The sequence below is a fragment of the Chlorocebus sabaeus genome, chromosome 20 (genome assembly GCF_047675955.1).
Source record: "Chlorocebus sabaeus isolate Y175 chromosome 20, mChlSab1.0.hap1, whole genome shotgun sequence".
Classification (NCBI taxonomy): domain Eukaryota; kingdom Metazoa; phylum Chordata; class Mammalia; order Primates; family Cercopithecidae; genus Chlorocebus; species Chlorocebus sabaeus.
In genome coordinates this window covers 97,190,848-97,208,027 of record NC_132923.1, presented here as the reverse complement: position 1 = coordinate 97,208,027, position 17,180 = coordinate 97,190,848, and the positions used below count along the sequence as shown (strand labels likewise).

At 44.4% G+C, this 17,180-nt stretch overlaps 1 protein-coding gene across 3 annotated transcripts in view; it reads right to left on the bottom strand.

Annotated features, from left to right (window-relative positions):
- TRIT1 (tRNA isopentenyltransferase 1) overlaps positions 1-10,058 on the bottom strand; it is a 48,029-nt gene extending 37,971 nt beyond the window's left edge. For 2 of the 3 annotated variants that reach the window (XR_005240234.2, XM_037997504.2), the window contains exon 1: positions 9,876-10,050. Coding sequence is in view for 2 of the 3 variants with exons in the window: in XM_037997504.2 (XP_037853432.1) it covers positions 9,876-10,049 (174 nt within the window). In the remaining variant the exon portion in view is untranslated. Of the gene's footprint in view, positions 1-9,875 lie in introns of all 3 variants that reach the window. The other variant, XM_007979292.3, reaches the window with a different exon arrangement.
- Positions 10,059-17,180: the final 7,122 nt, after the last annotated feature.

Genomic DNA, 17,180 nt, shown 5'->3' with positions numbered 1-17,180 from the left:
ACATACTGTTAAAAGAAAATAGAATAGCATCTAACCTCTGAGTCAATTTATGTAATAACATATATACACATGACACATGTGCTCAAATATATATACAAATGTCTGGAAGGATGTAAACCAAAATGGTTACTCCAGGATGCTAAGACTATGGTTATATTGTCTTTGTACTTTTCAGTGTTACTGGATTTTTTTAATAAGCATGTCTCATTTTTCTTTTCTTTTCTTTTTTTTTTTTTTTTGAGACAGAGTTTCGCTCTTGTTGCCCAGGCTGGAGTGCAGTGGCGTGATCTCAGCTCACTGCAACCTCCACCTCCCGGGTTCAAGTGATTCTCCTGCCTCAGTCTCCTGAGTAGCTGGGATTACAGGTATGCACCACCACGCTTGGCTAATTTTTTTGTATTTTTAGTGGAGAAGGGGTTTCTCCATGTTGGTCTGGCTGGTCTCGAGCTTCTGACCTCAGGTGATCTGCCCGCCTCAGCCTCCCAAAGTGCTGGAATTACAGGCGTGAGCCACTGTGCCCGGCCCCCGCATGTCTCATTTTTCTGAGTAAAATTTGTCAGTAAAAATGCTTTGTTCTCATTTTTTTCATAGTCCTTCCAATTCAATAACCAAAATCCTACTGGTTCTGTTTCCAAAATATCAAAATGGTTACCTATTCTCTCCAGCCAAAGCCCAACTCCAGCCTCTCTCACCCAGGTTAATGTAACAGAATCCTAAACTGTTTTTCCTTCTCTAACCCACTCTCCATCCAGTTACTTAGTAAAATAGATTTACAGGCCAGGTGCAGTGGGTCACGCCTATAATTCCAGCCCTTTGGGAGCCTGAGGCAGGCAGATCACGAGGTCAGGAGTTCGAGACCAGCCTGATCAACATGGTGAAACCTCGTCTCTACTAAAAATACAAAAATTAGCCGGGTGTGGTGGCATGCATCTGTAATCCCAGCTACTCAGGAGGCTAAGGCAGGAGACTGGCTTAAACCTGGGAGGTGGAGGCTGCAGTGAGCCGAGATTGCACCATTGCACTCCAGCCTGGGTGAAAGAGCGAGACTCCGTCTCAAAAAAAAAAAAAAAAGATTTACTACCACTTCCCTGTTTAAAACCTCAAACCTCATGGCATGACTTTTGAGGGCCTCAAAAATTTGTTCCCAGGGTCTATATTTTTAGTTTTACCTCCTACCACTGTCCCTCAAGTACCTTCTATGCCAGATAGTTGCTGGTCATTCCTTGAAAACATACCATGCATTTTCTTAACTTTGCCTATACTGTTCTTTTGTCAGTAATATTATTCTTTCCACTTCTCTGCTTGATAAAATGTACACAGTGGTACAGAGGAAAAGAATGGGATGGAGGATGAATGAATAAATAAATAAGAGTTAGAGGGAAAAGTATAAAACAGCATGGAGATGAGGATTTAAGAAAGTAATTTTTAGTAGGGATGAGACAATAACAGTACCCACGTCAAAAGGTTATGGTGATGATATTAGATAATATTTGTCAAACTTTTAGAACAGTGCCTGACATATATTATTCTTGCTATTATCTTCAGTAGTATAATTATTATGATCATTCCTGTAGTGAGGGCTTGAACTCTGACTGCCACAATGAGGGAGGTACAGGGAGGCTGCTACTCACAAGCAGAGCCCCAAAGGGATCAAGAGGCAAACAGGGTCCTGGTCTGATTCAAGTTTCCAAGGAATCCAAAACTACACAAAAAAACAAAACCAATTCCATTAAACCACACTGGAGCACATATGTGAATTCTTTTATGCCCCAAGTAACTTTTACTCCTCAAATATATATTTATTTTTGAAGTGGAGCTGCTTCAACACCCTGCCCCAGGCACTGAAACATCAGGGTAGCACTCATCCTCATGAATCTGAATCTGCAAGCCTCATTTGTGCTCTCCTGTGGTTTCCTATTTGGCCAGTAGTCACTTCTCCTTCCTTATATAACACAGATTTGACTCCAAAGTTCTCCCTGTAGGTGCAAAAACATGACCACATACGTACAAAATACACAGCTTAATACTGTAGCCAAAGGAAAACTAAATTCATTTACAATGGAAGTGAACCAAGGGACCTAGAAACTCATTATTTATATGTGTGTGTGTGTGTGTGTGTGTGTGTGTGTGTGTGTGTGTGTGTATATATATATATGAATGATAAGTTGAAAATTTTGAGATTTCCTTTTTAGCCTCTTGTAAGTCTCAGTCCTTCTAAAAGACTGCCTTTGGCTGGCTGCGGTGGCTTATGCCTGTAATCTCAACACTTTGGGAGGCTGAGGATGGCAGATCACCTGAGGTCAGGAGATTGAGACCATCATGGCTAACATGGTGGAACCCCCCTCTACCAAAAATACAAAAAATTAGCCAGGTGTGGTGGCACGCGCCTGTAGTCCCAGCTACTCAGGAGGCTGAGGCAGAAGAATCGCTAGAACTTGGGAGGCTTAGCTTGCAGTGAGCCAAGATCACGCCACCGCACTCCAGCCTGGGTGACAGAGCAAGACTCCATTTCAAAAAAAAAGACTGCCTTTGTCGGTTGTGTCAAATAGCTTCCAGATAGACCCCATTTCTCCTGGTTAACAGGTCTTAAGAAAAAAAACAAAAACAAAAACAAACAAAAAAAACACAGATCTTCAAGCCTTTTATTTCACATTTTATTAAGCCACTGTGATCCACCATCCCATCTCTCCTTTCATATCCCTCCCCGAAGCATCCCATATCCTTTGATCAGACTGTCTTTTGGTACAAACACGGCTCCTACAGTATGTCTCAAAGCAGACAAAAAGAATACAGAGGCCAAGTGGGGTAGCGCATGCCTGTAATCCTAGCACTTTGGGAGGCCAATGCAGGAGGATCACTTGGGGCCAAGAGTTCAAGACCAGCCTGGGCAACATAGCGAGACCTTGTTTCTATTTAAAAAAAAAAAAAGAACAAAGAGCTCCACATCTATTAGATGACAAGATGACACATATTCTGCTTGCTTACTAGTCAGACTGCCAAAAATCATTTGCTTCTCCTCTTGTAGATTTAAACAAACACAAAAGGAACTGTGCTCCTATGTATGGCTACTGCTTCTCCACAGGACTTGAAAAACTGAGGCATTAGAGACATTTCCTCTCTATAAACCCAAACAGAACACTTTGTTTCTTTTCTCTTAGCATATAGTTGGTAGTTTGTATTTCCAGGCCATCATTGTACATGTTTGGCAAGGGCCTTCAATTTTCTCAGTACAATGTTTCATCCAGTCACTGAAGGCCCGGCATTGTACCTTGAATTTACAAGCCAAGAAAAAGACTCAGACTGAAAAGAAGACCTTCGGTATCATCTTCCTGAAATATATCAGACTCTACAAATGAGTTAGAAGACCCAGATCCAATTCCCCGTGTCTTGCACTGTGATCTCTAGACAGCGCTTTAATCTTTCTACCTCCAGTTTTTCCATCCTGGAAAACAGGGATTGTATTACCTGTCCCTCCTTGAATTCAGACTCTTACTACTGAAAGAGAATATTTTTATTTCTATAATTTGTGAAACAACCAGCATTCAGAAGACTCAGAAAATAAAGCACAAATGTTGTTTCTCACTTCTGTCAGAATTGCCATGTAGAAATCCTCAGCAAAACCCAAGAGAAATCCCAAAGTAGGTAATCTTCTCAGAAAGTAATTCTGACTTCCCAATCCACAACTACCTTGCATAAGAATCATGGAAGGGCATGTGTTTTCAGGACCTCCTGGGGCTGTGTCATAGGAAACAAATAAAAAGAAAAAAAGAACACTGGGATGCAAGAGGACAGGCAGGACCTTCAGCTACTAGATGGCTACAGAAGCAAGTCACTGCATATCAGGCTACGTGAAGAAATTATCACTATCGACACAATACCTTTAACAACCCCGTTGTAGTTTTACCTCAAAGCTTAAAGCACTTATTCAATGTTTACAAAAACAAATACTTTCTCTGGATAGGAACTGCCCTGTAGGTGCTGTAGGGTTGACCTTGGGTAGGTGTTGCCTGGGATGACCCTACAGTTTAAAGCAGGACAAAGGGGTGACAAAAGCAGTATAAGGTACGAGACAATTTAGCATTTAAGATAGTGTTGTACAATAGTTTTTGAGTTACTGGTACACTTCTGAATAGAAAATTTTCAGCAGCACACCAAAAGGAATTATTAAAATGCAAATATTGGTTTTAAAAAACCCAATTTGGAAACTTGAAAAAACTTTCTAGTGATCACACCTTCTATTTGGTCACCCTTTGGTGTGTTACAACAAAGAAGTTTACTGTTCTGTCTAGGCTCTCCACAAGTCCAAGTTTACCCTTTGTTCCAATAAAAACTATCTGTCTTTGATACGAACTTGACATTAGATTCTATTAATATCTCTTAGCTGCAGCAAATTTTATCCCCAAAGTACATCAGGTGGCTTCCAGTCAACTCAACACTCCACTTGACAGATACCACTATGAATTAACACTGTGATTTACAATATGAATCCTAAAATACATCTTATATCCTGATCAAAATGTTGCACACTCCTATGAAGGATGAATGGCATACAAGTTAAAAACTCCTGGCCTGGCGCAGTGGCTCATGCCTGTAATCCCAGCACTGTGGGAGGCCGAGGCTGGCGGATCATGAGGTCAAGAGATCAAAACCATCCTGGCTAATACAGTGAAACCCTGTCTCTACTAAAAATACAAAAAATTAGCCAGGCGTGGTAGCACGTGCTTATAGTCAGTCCCAGCTACTCGGGAGGCTGAGGCAGGAGAATCGCTTGAATACGGGAGGCAGAGGTTGTAGTGAGCCAAAGGGAGGCAGAGGTTGTAGTGAGCCAAGATCGTGAGCCTGGGTGACAGAGTGAAACTCCATCTCAAAACAAACAAACAAACAAACAAAAAACTCCCTACTGACTGAACCCCACAGCTCCTGCTCATCTTAAAGGGAATGGCTTTGTGTAGTAGATATGCCTCTGGGCAAGGAAAGCAGAAACCTATGTTCAGACTCCAGGTCTGCTACTTATTCTAAGACCTTAGGCCTATTTTCTTAACTGTGAAGTGATAATATCCATTTTATGAGGCTATTGTGAGGATTTTAAAAAAATTTTCTCTCTCTCTCTCTCTCTGTCTCACCAGCACAGTGTTCCATGCCTATAGTCCCAGCTACTTGAGACAGGAGGACTGCTTGAACTCAGGAGTTCAAAGTTATAGCAATGCCAGGCGCGGTGTCTCACACCTGTAATCCCAGCACTTTGGAAGTCCAAGGCAAGCGGATCACCTGAGGTCAGGAGTTCCAGACCAGCCTGGCCAATACAGTGAAACCCCATCTCTACTAAAATACAAATTTAGCCAGGCGCAGTGGTACATGCCTGTAGTCCCAGCTACTAGGGAGGCTGAGGCAGGAGAATCGCTTAACCTGGGAAGCGGAGGCTGCAGTGAGCCAAGATGGTGCCATTGCATTCCAGCTTGGGCCACAATAGCGAAACTCCATCTGGAAAAAAAAAAAAAAGTCTGGGCATGGTGGCTCACGCCTGTAATCCCAGCACTTTGGGAGGCCGAGGTGGGCAGATCACTAGGTCAAGAAATCGAGACCATCGTGGCCAACATGGTGAAACCCCGTCTCTACTAAAAATATAAAAATTAGCTGGACCTGGTGGCATGTGCCTGTACTCCCAGCTACTCGGGAGGCTGAGGCAGGAGAATCACTGGAATCCAGGAGGTGGAGGTTGCAGTGAGCTGAGATAGTGCCACTGTACTCCAGCCTGGTGATAGAGGAATACTCCATCTCAAAAAAAAAAAACAAAAAAAACACACAACAAAAACAAAGTTAGAGCAGTGAACTATGATCACACCACTGCATTCCAGCCAGGGCAATAGAGCAAGACCTCAAATCAACAAAAAAAAAAAAAAAAAAAGGAAGAAGAAAAAGAAGAAACTAAACATTTGGTAAACAGTGCTATGCAAATTTAAGTTGCTGATATTTATTATTGCTTTGCCTGTGGAGTTACTTGAAATTGAAAATGTTATTTCGGCCGGGCGCGGTGGCTCAAGCCTGTAATCCCAGCACTTTGGGAGGCCGAAACGGGAGGATCACAAGGTCAGGAGATCGAGACCATCCTGGCTAACACGGTGAAACCCCGTCTCTACCAAAAAATACAAAAAACTAGCCGGGCGAGGTGGCAGGCACCTGTAGTTCCAGCTACTCCGGAGGCTGAGGCAGGAGAATGGCGTGAACCCTGTAGGCAGAGCTTGCAGTGAGCTGAGATCTGGTCACTGCACTCCAGCCTGGGTGACAGAGCGAGACTCCGTCTCAAAAAAAAAAAAAAAAAAGAAAATGTTATTTCAAGTAGTTGATATTGTAGATTCAACATCTACAATATCATTTTGTTTACATGTTTACCAAATACTTTTGAGTCAACCTAAAGTCACTGAAAAGCAGCATCTCCTCTCACTGGTTAAAAACACAAATTGGGCCGTGTGCAGTGGCTCACACCTGTAATCCCAGCTCTTTGGGAGGCCAAGGCAGGCGGATCACGAGGTCAAGAGTTTGAGACCAGCCTGGATAACATGGTGGAACCCCATCTCCACTAAGAATACAAAAATTAGCCGAGCGTGGTGGTGGACATCTGTAATCCCAGCTACTCGGGGGACTGAGGCAGGAGAATTGCTTGAACCTGGGAGGTGGAGGTTGCAGTGAGCAGAGATCATGCCATTGCACTCCAGCCTGGGCGACAGAGCAAAACTCCATCTCAAAAAAAAAGAAAAGAAAAAAGAAAGAAACATTTCTATGGTACACAGCTATGAGTAACAAGACATAATAGCTATTATAGAGCTATATCCAACCCTCACTGACAGAACCCAGTAACCTACTTAAAAATAGATGTAAGGCCAGGTGCAGTGCCTCACGCCTGTAATCCTAGCACTTTGGGAGGGTGGGGAGGGTGGATCACCGGAGATCAGGAGTTCGAGACCAGTCTGGCCAACATGGCAAAACTCCGTCTCTACTAAAAATACAAAACTGGCTGGGCGCGGTGGCTCACACCTGTAGTCCCAGCACTTTGGGAGGCCAAGGTAGGTGGATCACGAGGTCAGGAGATCGAGACCATCCTGGCTAACACGGTGAAACCCCGTCTCTACTAAAAATACAAAAAATTAGCTGGGCGTGGCGGCGGACGCCTGTAGTCCCAGCTACTTGGGAGGCTGAGGCAGGAGAATGGTGTGAACCTGGGAGGTGGAGCTTGCAGTGAGCCGAGATGGCGCCACTGCACTCCAGCCTGGGCGACAGAGCGAGACACTATCTCAAAATAAAAAATAAAAATAAAATAAAATAAAAAATACAAAACTTAGCTGGGTGTTGGACAGGTGCCTATAATCCCTACTTGGGAGGCTAAGGCAGGAGAATCCTTGAACCCAGGAGGCAGAGTTTGCATTGAGCCAAGATCACGCCACTGCACTCCAACCTGGGAGACAAGAGCGAAACTCTGTCTCCAGAAAAAAAAAAAAAGAAATTATAGAACATAAATATTGGCATGGACCTTAGATGTCATCAGTGTAACTCCATCTTACTGCAACTCTTATTACTTAAGTCTCTGAAGTATCGGACCAAAGATCTATTATTATACCATTCTTGGATATTTTTTATCCAAGTACCATACATACTGCTCACAAATGAATGTTCGTTACACATTACCTTCATCATGTTACTCATCTCACATTCCATATCTACAATTGAACAGTCTCCTTTTACTATCCTTCCTACACACTATGACCATTTCACCTTCTAAATCTTCATCTTCATTCATGTTCCTTTTTTTTTTTTTTTTTTTTTTTTTTTTTAAAGACTAGTCAAGGCCAGGCGCGGTGGCTCAAGCCTGTAATCCCAGCACTTTGGGAGGCCGAGACGGGCGGATCATGAGGTCAGGAGATCGAGACCATCCTGGCTAACATGGTGATACCCCGTCTCTGCTAAAAAACACAAAAAACTAGCCTAGCCAGGTGAGGTGGCGGGCACCTGTAGTGCCAGCTACTTGGGAGGCTAAGGCAGGAGAATGGCGGGAACCCGAGAGGCGGAGGTTGCAGTGAGCTGAGATCCGGCCACCGCACTCCAGCCTGGGCAACAGAGCGAGACTGTCTCAAAAAAAAAAAAAAAAAAAAAAAAAAGACTAGTCTTGTACAGCAGTGAGAAGGGGCCAAAGAGTAGAAAAAGGAGTTCCATCTGTAACTGACTGTGAACAATCAACTGAGACAACTCAATACCTTTGGACCAACTTCATGTTTTCCTTTAATAAGTCTTTTCTTCTTTCTTACCTATCTCAACTTGACCTATTTTTCAACCCCTTTTTCAGAGAGCTTTCCGTACTAAGCCAGCCTTCAATGATTTCTCCTGTCTCAGTAATTCTATAATACCTGTCATAAAATCTAGCATTTGTAGTCTCTCTCCTCCCAACATCTTGCAAATCCACATTTATTAGCTCTGCCTTGTTTTATGTTCAGCTGGACTAAAACTCAAGGGCAGAAATTATGATTTTGTCTCTTCAGTAGGGCCTTGCAGAAAATAGCAACTACTGTATTTTTAGCTCTTATTACGTGCCATATATTGTATTAAGTACTGCACATACTTTATCTCATTTAATCGTCACAATAATGTTATGTTATTGATATTATTCTTCCTACTTTACAGAAGAAGAAACAAAGGCATGAAGAGGTTAGGCTATAGTTGCATATCCTGGAAAAGACAGCTGGGATTTGAGGTAAATTGTCTTCTGAAGCTGGCACAAAGTGGCCTGCAAACAAATTATTTGTTGAATTATCCAATTGTTTCATGTGCGCTGATGGTCTTGTCATGCCAAATAAACTAACGAAAGCAGAAACTATGCCCATAGGCTTCTGGGTGAATTAGGGAAAGGAACTGCCCTTCTTTGCTGAGTACTCATCAGGTCCTACGTTCAGTGCCAGGTTATTTCATGCTCAACGTCTCGTTTACTCTGTGAAGACTCATAACTGTAAATTCTCTTCAACAGACAGCTGCTGTAGTTCCTCCATCAGAGATTTACCCAAAATGTCACCCACTACCCACTCTCAATGGAGCAAAATGCTCCCAGATGTGATGTACACCCCTTCTGGGCCTCCCAGTTCAAAGAGGACAAAGCCCCTTCAACTTTAAATCAGCCAGCATGATTTAAAACCTCCGCTTAAAAAACTATTTACGACGAGTCTGACCTTATTCCGGACAGGGACTCTGTTCTTCGTTCTAACGCTCATGATCCCATTTATTAAGCACTATAACCTTGTGCGGTAGGTGACATTTTCCTCACTTCACAGTTACATAAAATAACGTCCATATAAACGACATTGTTGATCCGAAGTCACATGGCCAATGGCAGATTCAGGACTAGAATCCAGGTCTCCTGACTGTCAACCCTATTCCACTCCCCCAGCAGACACTATAGGTGGTATCCAATTTATCCTGATCTCGCTGGGTTAGGGTTAGAGTTATAATAAAAGCTCTGGAATCATTTTTATTCAAAAAATATTTACTGGATACCTATATGTCGACCTTGTAGGTTCAAATACCATGTCTTCTACTTACTCGCTATGTGACATGGAAAAAGTCGTTTCACCTTCCTAAGCCCCTATTCCCTTCTCCATAAAACGAGATCACAGTATCTACCAAACAGTAACGTCGTGAGCAGTTAATGAGACGATGATAAGGGAAACCTCTGGCACTGTGTCTGGCATGCGGCGGGCGCTTAGTAAGTATGGGCTCCCTTTACCTACTCCCTCCGCCCCTACAAGCCTCGGGGTTCACCCTTTAAGACCTTTGCCACAGGGTGTCCACGCGGCCTCCGGGGTTCCCAGGCGCCCGGGCCAGCCGCACTGCCATACCTGCATGGAGTCAGCGCTGACGATCTCACCGCCGAGCCGTTGGCCTAGCTGCAACGCCAGCGTGGATTTGCCGGTGCCTGTGGCCCCGAGAATCACTACAAGAGGTAGGGTCCGTTGCAGGCCCCGGAGCCCACGGCCCACAGGAACTGCTCGTGCAGCCGCCACGGACGACATCTTGTGGCAGTCTGCGCTTGCGCTGGAGCTGCTGTCCCCATAGCAACCGTCTGTGCGCCTGCGCGGATCTCAGGCTTTGTAGCTAGGTTGCTTAGGGAGGAGGGAGCGGCAGGACCCAGGCGACATGACTGCAGTCAACGAGCTGGTGTCAGAACCTCAACTACCTGCCGCCTTTTTTGTTGTTGTTGTTTGTTCTTTTTTGGAGACAGGGTCTCCCTCTGTCGCCCAGGCTGAAGTGCAGTGGCGCGATCTCGGCTACTGCAACCTCCGCCTTCTGGGTTCAAGCGATTCTCCTGCCTCCGCCTCCCGAATAGCTGGGACTACTGGCGCCCGCCACCATGCCCGGCTAATTTTGTGTATTTTAGTAGAGACGAGGTTTCAACATGTTGCCCAGGGTGGTCTCGAACTCCTGAGCTCAGGCAGTCCACCCGCCTCGGCCTCCCAAAGTGCTGGAATTACAGGCGTGCACCACCGCGCCGGGCCACCTGCCATCTTGAATGGTAGATGGCAACCCTATCTAAATAGATCCGTCCCTATTATTCTTTCACAGCACTCAAGTTATTTTTCATCATAGTGCTTATTACAATATAAAATTATAAATAGGTCTCTTGTTTTTTTGTCTAACTTATTGAGACAAATTCTGCCTAAATCATTGCTGTATCTCCAGTGCCTAGCACAGTACCTGGTACCGAAGAGACATCCAATACTTGTTAAATGAAGAGGGGAATGACTTGCCGGTCAGAGGTAGCATTCTCCAGAATGAGGTCTGCCCAGTTCTCAGGCCAGGGCAGCCGCTCTTAATATTTTCATCCTGTAATACAACCTCACACTCAATCACAAAGCAAACCTTTGGCCCGGCACAGCGGCTCACGCTTGTAATCCCAGCATATTGGGAGGCCGAGGCTGAGGTTAGGTGTTCAAGACCAGCCTGACCAACATGGTGAAACCCCGTCTCTACTAAAAATAAAAAAATTAGCCAGGCGTGGTGGCGCATGCCTTTAATCCCAGCTACTTGGGAGGTTGAGGCACGAGAACCTGGGAAGCAGAGGTTGCAGTGAGCCGAGATCGCGCCATTGCACTCCAACCTGGGCAACAAGAGCAGAATTCTGTCCCAAAAAACAAACAAAGAAACAAAACAAAAAAAAAACAGAAAGCAAACCTTTTCATCTCCTTGGCCAAAGAATGCAACAGATGGGGTGAGAACAGAGAAAAACAAGCAAGTAAACTACAATTCGCAAAATAGGAAAGGGAAGAGGAAGTCTGATAGAAAGGATTAAAGTTGACTGGGAACCGTGGCTCACGCCTGTAATCCCAGCACTTTGGGAGGCCGACGCAGGTGGATGACCTGAGGTCAGGAGTTTGAGGCCAGCCTGACCAACATGGTGAAACCCTGTCTCTACTAAAAATACAAAATTAGCCAGGCATGGTGGTGCACACCTGTAATCCCAGCTACTTGGGAGGCTGAGACAGGAGAATTGCTTGAGCTGGGAGGCGTAAGGTGCAGTGAGCCAAGATCCTGTCATTGCGCTCCAGCCTGGGCAACAAGAGCTAAACTCCTTCTCAAATAAATAAATAAATAGCCAGGCATGGTGGATCACGCCTGTAATCCCAGCACTTTGGAAGGCCAAGGCATGGTGATCACAAGGTCAGGAGTTCAAGACCAACCTGGCCAACATGGTGAAACCTCCATCTCTACTAAAAATATAAAAATTAGCTGGGCATGGTGGTGTGTGCCTGTAATCCCAGCTATGGGGGAGGCAGGAGAATCGTTTGAAACAGGAAGGCGGAGGTCGCAGTAAGTCAAGATCAGCCACTGCACTCTAGCCTGGGCGACAGAGCAAGACTCAGTCTCAAAAAAAAAAGAAAGGATTAAAGTCGTAGCAACCCTGAGGTTAAAATAGAGGTGGAAAAAATTAGGATCAGAGAGGAGCAGAATTCCAGAGACCACACCAGTTTAAGAAAGGCCTTTGGGGTCATATAGAGCTGGGTTCAAATCCCAGCTCTGCCATTTATCAGCTCTGTGAACTTCATTAACTTCACTTCTTTTTTTTTTTTTTTTTTTTTTTTTTTTGAGACAGGATCTTGCTCTGTTGCCCAGGCTTCAGTGCAGTGGTGCAATCAATCACAGCTCACTGCAGTCTTGACCTCCTGAGCTCAAACAATCCTCCCACCTCAGCACCCCATCACCCCACCACAGTTGGGACTGCACGCCCACTATTTTTTTTTTCTTTTTGAGAGATGAGGTCTTGCAAGTTGCCCAGGCTGGTGACCGCCTCCCTCAAGTGATCCTCCTGCCTGGGCCTCCTAAACTGCTGGGATTATAGGAGTGAACGAGCACTTCTGGTCTAACTTTACCTCTTAACCTCAGTGTTCTTATCTTTAAATTCCTCTCAAGATTGCCATGAGGAGAAGATGAAGTAATGTCTGAAAAGTGCCTGCTACAATGCCCTGGCACATGTCACTCACCATTTGTTGAACACTTTGTATTATTATAATAGCAACACCCTATCGGCCTCTCTAAAGAGGTAAAAGAAGCAGCCTACGGGCATAGAAATGTTCAGTAACGTGTAAAGGTGCCTAAATACCTATTCTACTAACCCCTTGTTAGCCAATTTAAGAGTTCTAATTGCTTTTTCACTGAGATTGGCTCTAACTCTCAGGTCATATCACCAGGATCCCCTGGGCCAAAGGAGTGACCCCTGCAAGTTTCAAGCCCTTGACAGGCCTGCTGGAATGACTGCTAATACATTTCTCAATCACTTGAATCCCCATTGGCATAACGACCACTCTCGCAGACCCAGCCTAAACCTTGTTGCCACACATATTGTTTGGAGAATACCAGTTTCCAGTTATGGGTCCCCTGTCCCTCCTTTTCTCAATCCAGCCTGCTTTGATCAAAAGTCCTGTTCTCTCCAATGTGTGGTACCCGCCTGGGGCTGGGTTTAAAATGGAGATGCATGGCCACATATTGGCAGACACTCTCACATGATGGTTGTTAACTGTAGAACCTTTGCCTAGAGACTTTCAGAGGGTACAGTTACCATGACAACCACCAGAAAGATGGCAGGCCAGAGAAATGATGCAATTAAAGGAAAAGGGAGGCTGATTTCATGATGACAATCTGACCATGACAGAGTATGCTCACTCACAGATGGGATAGCACTGTCCAAGTCATGACCAGGTGACTATTACTAGAAAGAGAAAAAAAGATGGGGGTGGAATTTACCACCAAGAGACCAGAAGATGAAGAGACTCGTTACCAAGGCAACTAGGGAGAAAGGAACGGAAAAATGGAGCTTCACCATAGCAGCAGAAAATTGCTTCTAGCCAAGCAACACAGGACTGTTGCTATAGAAACAAGGAGAACAGGGATCCTATAGACCATGGGGAGAATTATCACTGAAATGCTGAGCAGGAAAGACTCCTAAATCAGAATGGAGCCTGTGGTCCAAAACAAATGAGGAGAAGTGAAAAAAAAAAAAGTACCATTTCCATTCATCGTAATTCCATTAGTCCTACCAAAAGAGAATGGGAACATATTTTAAAAAGTACCTTAGGCTATTTTATTTGTAGCTTTGTTTGTCTCCCTAGTGATCTTCTGAACTCTAAATTATACTAAAAATAGGTCCCGAAAGATATTCTGTAACTTGAAATCCTAATTGGAGACATTAAGTTCAAGGGAAAATTGGGAAATTGAAGTCTATGACCAAGAGATAATAAGTATTTCTTTTAAAAACTACATAAAACCCTCTAATGGGAAGCTTTGCAGGGTGAAAAAGAGACAAAAGAAGGCAATAGGAAGTCAGGGAAGTTAGTGGTACTCATGCCTAGGTATTGGCTCTGACTCCCCTCCCCTTTCTGTGAGGCCAGAGGGGAAGTAGCTCACTGTGTTCTGGAAGGGAGGCTCAAAAAGAAAGAGTCTCTCACTTAAAATGTATGTATATGTCTAGAGGTGATGGATGCAGAATCCCATCTCCAACATGCTCCACGCATTACAGATTATTATGGGCAAAGAAATCTGGTTTTAAAGGCAAACATGCCAGAATAAGTTCAGTCTGGAAGAGCATATCTAAAATGCAGAAATGAGGTACCAGGGATACTCTAATTACTTGGAGAGTAGTAATTCCTTGCTTGCCCTACAGAAAGCCCACAGTCAGTCATTTAATTCTCACCCCCACTATGTGTGAGTTATACCCCAAGGGCAGACATAGAGTTAGGATTTCTGCACCTACCTCACCGTCTTTAGGAGATTGAGAGCAATGCATAGGGTGGGATGGGCACAGAAAGATGGCAGAAAAGGAGAACGTGGGGGGTGCAAAAAGATAGGGAGGAAAATCTCAGTGATGACCCGAGAGTGTTTATTCAGTAGTATTTCCTATCCTCTGTATACTTTAAATAACTCATTCAAAATCTTTTAAGAAAGAAAGAAATATACAGGGAGAAGGCAAAAGATAAAGCCATTAGAGTAAAAGGGCCATTTAAAGCAGATCATCCAAAAGGTTCCAGATGGAATTTTAGAGGATGTGCTGACATTTAGGACAGAAAAAAGAACATGCTGTGGGAGGCCTGAAGCATCTATCTCCAAGGTAAGGAAGAAAGTTGGGTCAAAGACAAACACTAGTTTTTTAAAAATTTATTTATAAAAGTTTATAATAGAGATGAGGTTTTGCCATGTTGGCCAGGCTGGTCTCGAACTCCTGGCCTCAACTAATCTGCCCACCTCAGACTCACAAAGAGCTAGGATTACAGGCGTGAGCCATGGCACCCGGCCAACATTAGCTATTTGATACAACCTAAGATTTCTTTTTTTTTTTTTGCAGCCCAATCTTCATGCTAATTATCTACCTCCCCCAAAAAAATATTTCCTGTGGGAGATATTTTATGATGAATGTGGTTCCTATATTAGATTCCTAGGCCTGTCATAAATTACTACAAACTGGGTGGCTTAAAACAAGGGAAATTGGCAGGGCATGGTGGCTCACCCCTGTATTTCCAGTACTTTGAGAGGCCAAGGTGGGAGGCCAGGAATTCGGTACCAGCCTGGCCAACATAGTGAAACCCCATCTCTACTAAAAATACAAAAATTAGCCGGGCATGATGGTGCACTCCTATAACCCCATCTACTCAGTCAGGGGCAGGGATGAGGCACGAGAATCGCTTGAACCCGGGAGGCAGAGGTTGCAGTGAGCAGAGACTGTACCACTGTACTCCAGCCTGGGCAACAGGCTGTTTTTTTTGTTTTTTGTTTCTTTTAATCTCAAAAAAGCAAAAACAAAAACAAACCAGAAAAAAAAAAAAAAAAAAACACCAAGGGAAATTAATTTTCTTGTGGTTCTGGAGTCTAGAAGTCTGAAATCAAGGTGTCCACAGGGCCATGCCCCCGTGCTTCCCTCTAGGGAAGAATCCCTCCCTTCTTCCTGTAGCTTCTGGTGGTTGCCAGCAATCTTTCGTTGTTCCCTGGTTTGTGGCAGCATAACCCCAATCTCTACCTCTGTCTTACCATGGACGTTTTCCCTCTATGTGTGTCTGTGTTCAAATTTCCCTCTTCTTGGGACATCACTGACTGAATTTGGGCATATCCTAATCTAGTATGACCTCATCTAACCTGATTACATCTGCAAAGACCCTATTTCTGAATAAGGTCACCTTCACAGTTCTGCAAGGACATGAATTTTGGTGGTGGGGAGGGGATGACAATGTTGTCATCCCCTAGTACAGTGCCTATGAGTAATCACAATATCTTACATTGAGTCAGTGAATTGCTATTTACATTACTATTTCCATTGGCTATTAGCCAATTTGAATTTGAATTTTGGGGAGCATCAGAATTGCTCAAAGCAAGTGCGAAGAAGAAGAGGGTAGAGCTCACTTTGTTACAGGGTTTGTGTTATACCTAAAATTAAGTTATAGGGTTTGCTCCAGAGCACCCCAGAATGTTCTTAGAGGGAGCTTACTTCTAGCCTGTGCAGCCCTCTAAGACAGCCTGCAACCCAACAGAGGATCCCTGAAGGCTGCAAAATCAGGGTGGGGGAGGTGCAAAAGGGAAAAAAGCATCAGACATCCTTTCCAGTTCTACTCTCATTGCTCTTTCAAGCTCTCTCCTTTACTTCCCAGGCCCCTTCTCTTTCTCTTAGCTTGGCATCCTGGGCCTTAATCATCTGTATATCCTTTTTTTTTTTTTCCTTTGAGACAGAGTCTTCTTTTGTTGCCCAGGCTGGAGTGCAGTGGCATGATCTCGGCTCACTGCAACTGCTTCCTCATGGGTTCAAGCAATTCTCCTGCCTCAGCCTCCTGAGTAGCTAGGATTATAGGGATGTGCCACCATACCTGGTTAATTTTTGTATTTTTAGTAGAGACGGGGTTTCACCATGTTGGCCAGGCTGGTCTTGAACTCCTGACCTCGTGATCCACCCACCTGGTCCTCCCAAAGCGCTGGGATTACAGGCATGAGTCACCATGCCCGGCCTTTTTTTTTTTTTTTTTTTTTTTTAAGAGACAGAGTCTCACTGTGTTGCCCAGGCTGGTCTCAAATGCCTGGCCCCAAGTGATCCTCCAGCCTCAGCCTCCCAGTGTCAAGATAACAGCTTTTTAGGGCTGGGCGGAGGCGGGGGCTAATGCCTGTAATTCCAGCACTCTGGGAGGCCGAGGTGGGCAGATTACCTGAGGTCAGGAGTTCGAGGCCAGCCTGGCCAATATAGTGAAACCCCATCTCTACTAAAAACACAAAAATTAGCTGGGCATGGTGGTGGGATTACGTCTGTAATCCCAGCTACTTGGGAGGCTGAGGCAGAAGAATCACTAGAACCTGGGAGGCAGAGGTTGCAGTGAGCTGAGATTGTGCCACTGTACTCCAGCTTGTGTGACAGAGCAAGACTCTGTCTAGAAAAAAAAAAAAAAAAAGGATAACAGCTTCTTAATTAATTTGTTTTTCTTTTGTAGAGACAGGGTCTTACTACGTTGCCCAACCTGGTCTTGAACTCTTGGCCTCAAGTGATCCTTCTGCCTCAGCCTCCCAAAGTGCTGGGATTACAGGCATGAGCCACTTTACCCTGCCATCTTTATATCCTGATAAGTCTCAAGCCTGTATCTTGCATTCAAATCCCTTTCTAAAGCCTCGGTATCACATTTTCA